This window comes from Eptatretus burgeri, chromosome 14 (genome assembly GCF_056783735.1).
Source record: "Eptatretus burgeri isolate ZD-2024b chromosome 14, Ebu_testis_v1, whole genome shotgun sequence".
NCBI lineage: Eukaryota > Metazoa > Chordata > Myxini > Myxiniformes > Myxinidae > Eptatretus > Eptatretus burgeri.
In genome coordinates this window covers 52674381-52680807 of record NC_140974.1, presented here as the reverse complement: position 1 = coordinate 52680807, position 6427 = coordinate 52674381, and the positions used below count along the sequence as shown (strand labels likewise).

Genomic DNA, 6427 nt, shown 5'->3' with positions numbered 1-6427 from the left:
CACCTGAGGCTCAATGCACACACATAAGGATACACACTGTATGTCATCCATTTGGACAGGTGGACAGGTAAGGAATAATGTGAAGAAAAAGAAGTAGACTAAAAAGGATGAGGAGAAGAAGAAGAAGAAGAGGAAGAGGGCTTCAGGCAAAAAATACAAATAAACTTAACAACAACAACAACAACAACAACAATAACAACAACAGCAACGACATCAATTTGTGTGACGTTCCTAAAACAAAGGAAGTTGCAGCTTTTTAAGTTGATGACGTTATTGCGTTGAGATCGCAACCGTCAACTTAGAGAGGAAAACCGGGATTTACAGCGACGACCTTTCACGGCCCTCACATGGCGTCACCTTGGTTACTTGTTTTATTAATTAAAACCACAACGCGCACCCAACCCTGCACGTTCGCACGGAATTTGTGAATACGTATGTGGTTTCACAGGAAGCACTGTACTTTCGGTCCATTCTTATGTCGTCTTCACAGCGAGATCAAGCGCCAAGAATAAGCATTAGGAAGCGACGTGGAGGAAGAATTGTGTTTTGGATTGGGGAATTAGGCCATCCAGAATGTCCGACACGCCTTTCTACCGATATTCTGCAAGTATGGCTGTGAAGTTCACTTGTTTTTCCTCACTTAATGGTTGCAGAGTTCATTGCAAGCCGAACGGAGCGATAATTCCTTTTGATGAACGTGGAGAAATACAGGATTTTATTTCGGGCGGTGTATGTTCACCGTCTTGACCAATGCCAATGTTCTGCGCATCCTTTGGCTGAGATTTTACAGCCCATCGGAAGATGCGATTTCATCCTCTGCTTGTGCTCCTCCTGCGCCCCCATGACGTTTTACTACACTCGCCTTAGGAGAGGGTATTGCGTTTGGGTCTGTCTGTCTGTCTGTCTGTCTGTCTGTTACTTGGCAAAAAAAACATTTTTTGCCAAGAATGTTGATCGCCTCTTTTTGCTTGTTTGTTTTTTGGTTTGTGTGTTTGTTTGTCTGTTCACTCGCCTCCAGACCAAATTATGACGTCATAGGTCACGTGGTGTGGCAGCCATGTTGGAAAAACGGAAACCGATCGTTCTGAAATTTCTGGAGATTATGGTCACTGACCCTGCGACAGTCCCGCATTGAAGTTTCACAAAATTTGGTCGACCAAAAAGGTCAACATAGGCCAAAAGGTCAACATTGGTCAAAATAGGCCAATTTGGGCGAGATTTTCTGGAATCCTCAATTTTCATCCGATTGACTTGAAATGAGAAAAGGATTGACATCAGATCACTGAATTCAACCACGTATTATTTTTGAGGTCACAATATGCCAAAAGGTTAACAGAGACCAAAAGGTCAACATCGACCGAATTTCTAAAATCCTCAATTTTAATCTGATTAACTTAAAATTTGAAGAGCGTTTGCATATCAAGTCACTGAATCCAACCACTTATTTTGAGGTCAATATCAGCCAAAAGGTTAACCTCGGCCAAAATGTCAACATGGGCCATATTTCTAAAATTATCAAATTTCATCCGATTGACTTGAAATTTGAAGAACACTTACATCTCAGCTTACTGAATTCAAGCATCAATTATTTTTGAGGTCAACATAGGTCAAAAGGTCAACGGAGGCCAGATTTCCAAAATTGTCAATTTTCATCCGATTGACTTAAAATTTAAACAGGATTTTCAAATCGGCTCAAAGAATTCAGCCACCAATTATTTTTGACATCAGCACATGCCAAAAGGTCAACTCAGGAGAGGAAGAGATTGGGACTATACTCTGTGCAGAGCATTGGTGCTGCCTCAGCAGTCTCCGTGGTTATTGGGCACAATCCTGAACAGGTCGCCACTCCGACACAGTATACCAGCATGCTGGCACTCATTTTGCCAACCTTGGAAGGATGACAGGTCGAGTTAACCCCACCTGGTATTGATTCGACAGTTAAGCGGGATTTGAACTCAGGACCATAGGATCCAAAGCCCACCACCCGAACCGTTAAGCAAATATCAGGCATGACAACTTTAGATCACTTTCTAAAATCCTCAATTTGCATACGATTGACTTGAAATTTGCAAAGGATTTGCATATCAGGTCAATGAATTCAACCTTTTAATAATTTTAAAGTCAAAATGTGAACATCGGCCTAATTTCTAAAATTGATAGGTGGAGCCAAAAACTATATATATATATATATATATTTATATCTCAAAATGTTGTGGACGATTTATTCCAAAACAAGGTGGATGAGTTGGTTAGGTGACAAGAACAAGCGGATTCGATTTTGGCTCAGCTCTAGCCCATCAGTGGGATACAAAACGTGAACTGTTCAACCTGGCAGTGGTATACGCTCTACAATTTTAGAAATTCGGCCCATGTTGACATTTTGTCAATTGTCACTCGATGAGCGATTCTTCATTTTTTGTTTGTCCGCACAGAACTTTCGTGTTTTTCTCTGCAACCGCTTGTCGGATTGACACAAAATTTTCACCAAAGGTGCGATTACTCATGTAGAATTATTTGATAATAATGATGACGTCATAGGTCACGTGGTGTGGCAGCCATGTTGGAAAAACGGAAAAAGTTGAACCTCTATATCTGAAACTGCACCAAGGAAAAATTGAAGCTTGGCACACAGCAAGTACTCCACATTGGGAATGTGTGATTTTTTTTTCATGAGGTCAAAGGTGTCTTCGTTATGACATCATAATTGCATATGTAGAACGCTATATCTGATCAGTATGAATATTTATCAGGTCATCTTGGGAGAAAATGGTGCACGGGAAAAAAAAAATGATGTCGTGATTTGGCAGCCATATTATTATTATTTTTAAACCTTGAAAATCTTCTCTGAAGTGGCTGAACAGATCGAGGCCAAACTTTACAAGCATGACCGCCTATCCATGAGGAACAAAAGATTCACACATTTGACATCATAGATCACATGGTTTGTCAGCCATATTGGATGTAAAAATCCTCTAATCCAGAACAGCTGGGCAGATCGAGGGGAAACTTCACACAAATGTTCCCAAGCCGTGTACAAGTGTACAAGTTTGTAAAGGAATAATTGATAGGTCACATGGTTTGGCAGCCATATTAGATTGAAGAAAATATTAAATAATGTTTTCTCTGGAACTGCTCAATCAATCGACGTGAAACTTCACAATTATTATTTAGTAGTGATGGGGAATACACGTTTTAAATTTTAACTTGATCGGATGCATGGTTTGGCAGTCATAATTGTTTAATTTCTTTGATCTGGATTGTTTTTTGTTGTTTTTTTGTAAAAGGCTCACTTGGCTGTGCCTGGATGGGTTTGAGGGTAGAGGGCAACTGAAATGTGAATCCTATCCAGGTTCCTTCTGATGACTTCATCTTTGTTTTTGCTTGTTCAGGTTCCTTCTGATTACTCCAATGCAGGACTGTACCTAATTAGACTTCCATTTGTTTTGAATTAAATTTATTTAAATCCTATTCTAAATTAAATTGAATAATAGTAAAAAAAACGTCATGGGTCAGTGTCAGGTGTACAATCAAAGCGGGACGTCTTGGTACCCGGTCATCACTGCCAGCAGTTATGAAGTGCCGGTTCTAATTATGTCTCTTATTAATTACGTAACATACCATTATACATACGCCACACAAACATTACACAAAACAAGTTCTGTTGAGGGTCTGCAATCTCTGATTGCTCTTTCTAGTTCGTTTTTGTCATCTTCTCTTTACCCTTTTGTTTTTCTCTTTAGGTTCTTTAATGCATGGAATTGTCTCCCAGGAAAGGTAGTGACAGCAGAAACAGGAGGGGTTTAAATTGGAATTGCGTACCTCAAAGCATTGGAGTCGAGGGGTACAGGGACATTGGCAGGACTTGTAGATAGCTTGAGTGTGGATGGGTGACTGTGTGCTGAATGTGATGTCTGTGAGAGCGTCTTTTCTATACTTTTACATAATAACACAGCACAAGGAGATGGGTTTCTTCCAAGGGCAGTTCGTATTTCGTATTTCTCCATGCAGCACAACACAGAAGTGCCTCCACACCCCTTCTACTATAAATTGATGGTGTGTGTGTGTGTGTGTGTGTGTGTGTGTGTGTGTGTGTGTGTGTGTGTGTGTGTGTGTGTGTGTGTGTGTGTGTGTGTGTGTGTGTGTGTGTGTGTGTGTGTGTGTGTGTGTGTATATGTGTGAGTATGTGTATGTTCAGTCATTAAGCATAACATATCATTCTCTTTACTCACCCATTCTCGTCCCCTCAACCTTTTCTCCCCCCCCCCACCCCACCGCTGTCTCTGTCTCTCTCTCTCTCTCTCTCTCTCTCTCTCTCTCTCTCTCTCTCTCTCTCTGTCTCTGTCTCTGTCTCTGTCTCTGTCTCTGTCTCTGTCTCTGTCTCTGTCTCTGTCTCTGTCTCTGTCTCTGTCTCTGTCTCTGTCTCTGTCTCTGTCTCTGTCTCTGTCTCTGTCTCTGTCTCTGTCTCTGTCTCTGTCTCTGTCTCTGTCTCTGTCTCTGTCTCTGTCTCTGTCTCTGTCTCTCTCTCTCTCTCTCTCTCTCGCGCTCACTCTCTCTCTCTCTCTCTCTCTCTCTCTCTCTCTCTCGCTGTCTCTCTCTCTCTCTCTCTCTCTCTCTCTCTCTCTCTCTCTCTCTCTCTCTCTCTCTCTCTCTCTCTCTCTCTCTCTCTCTCTCTCTCTCTCTCTCTCTCTCTCTCTCGTCTCTCTCGTCTCTCTCGTCTCTCTCTCGTCTCTCTCGTCTCTCTCGTCTCTCTCGTCTCTCTCTCTCTCTCTCTCTCTCTCTCTCTCTCTCTCTCTCTCTCTCTCTCTCTCTCTCTCTCTCTCTCTCTCTCTTCCCCTCCCTCTCGGAATGATTTTTTTCCTGGGTTGATATCTAATGCAGGCGGAGGTCTATCCACCCATGTAACTCGAGCAGAGGAATGATTTCTCAAATGAGACACCTTGAAAAGGGGGTTTCTCAAGGAAGTATTTTCAGTCCATTCTCTTTTTCATATCATGCAGCTGGCAAAATCTGTCCATGTAGTTAATTTGGCCCTGTATATAGACAATATTGCCATCTGGATCTCAGCCCAGCTAGTGGCAAACATTTGGCAAAGAATGTAACGAATAATACATGGAGTCATGGGAATTCTGACTTACCGGGAAAAAAAACCAAAGCAATTTGTTCTCACAAACCTAATCTCCAACCTTGGTTCTTTGTCGCTGTCACATATAGATCGGTATTCAAGTCGGTAAACTTCTTCGTAGTCCTACACAGAAGGCTTACCTGTTTATTGCACATTTATACACCTGTGCAGAAAATGGTTTCACCAATGTGGTGTGAAGAGATTTTCATTAAGTTTATGACCAAAGTATGTGCATTAGCTCGATCTTACTTGCACCGAGCACAGAATACGTTTAACATCTGTCGTTGCATAATAATACATTCCACTCAAAACCTCTTCAAGCTCGTCATGACTCTTTTTTTTTTTAGACTCGGTTCATTTGAATTTCCGACCTCTCAAAGTATTTCCATGAGCTTGTAATTTTCAGATGTTCATATCTCACTTCAAATCTTGCCAGGTGGTTTCCTGGCAAGAACTGTGGTCTTCCTTCAGTAAAAGATCTTTTGTTTTGAGGATTTTTTTTTTATGGACGTATTGTCACCGTCTCCTTTTGAACATGGAGTAAACGAGGTGCTGATGAACCGTAAGTCTAATATACCATTATCTCTTGCTTAGACCTCAATCAACCTGGAGTTGTGCGCTATAAGTTCAGATAAAAGAAAAAAAAACCCAGCCAAGATCTTGGCCACAGCAAGAAAAACAACGCTGGTCGAAGGGCCAAACTCGCTTAATGTCTTCACTTATGGGTTCAGGCCATGTGCAGATCCATCCATCAGTTCTTGTCCTATCAGATTCATTTAGTCCTTTACAAGCTCTGGAAAGAAGTGTTGTTTTTTTATTCCTCCGCTGACGAACTCGCCGGAGACATTACATTTTCGGGTTGTCCATCCGTACACGCGTACCTCACTCCACGCTAATCTTCTCTGCTTTCTCTGCAACTGCTTATCTGATTGACACGAAATTTTCACCACAGGAGCAACTACTCGCGTAGAATGTTTTAATGACAATTATGACGTCATAGGTCATGTGGTAAGGCAGCCGTGTTGGAAAAAGGTAAAACTTTGGACCTCTGTATCTTCTGGAACCATTCCATGGGGAAAAAAATTGCAATGTGGCATATGTTAAGTAAGTACTTCCCCATGGGAAACAAGTGTGTTTTTTTTGATGAGGTCATAGGTGGCTTCATTATGATCTCATAATTACATACATCAAAACTCAAACTCTTTATCCAATGAGTGTGAAAAAATTTGAGGGTCATCTCGGGCTGTTTGTATGGCGGGAGGGGGGGGGGGGAGATTGATGACGTCTTTGGTCACGTGGTACAGC

At 41.7% G+C, this 6427-nt stretch overlaps 1 protein-coding gene across 1 annotated transcript in view; it reads left to right on the top strand.

Moving 5' to 3' along the window:
* The first annotated feature begins 263 nt into the window (after positions 1–263).
* Positions 264–6427, top strand: part of LOC147013207 (uncharacterized) — a 23489-nt gene continuing 17325 nt past the window's right edge. Inside the window, exon 1 of the mRNA XM_085854851.1 lies at positions 264–607. Coding sequence (XP_085710977.1) covers positions 574–607 — 34 coding nt within the window. The 5' untranslated portion in view covers positions 264–573. The remainder of the gene's footprint in view (positions 608–6427) is intronic.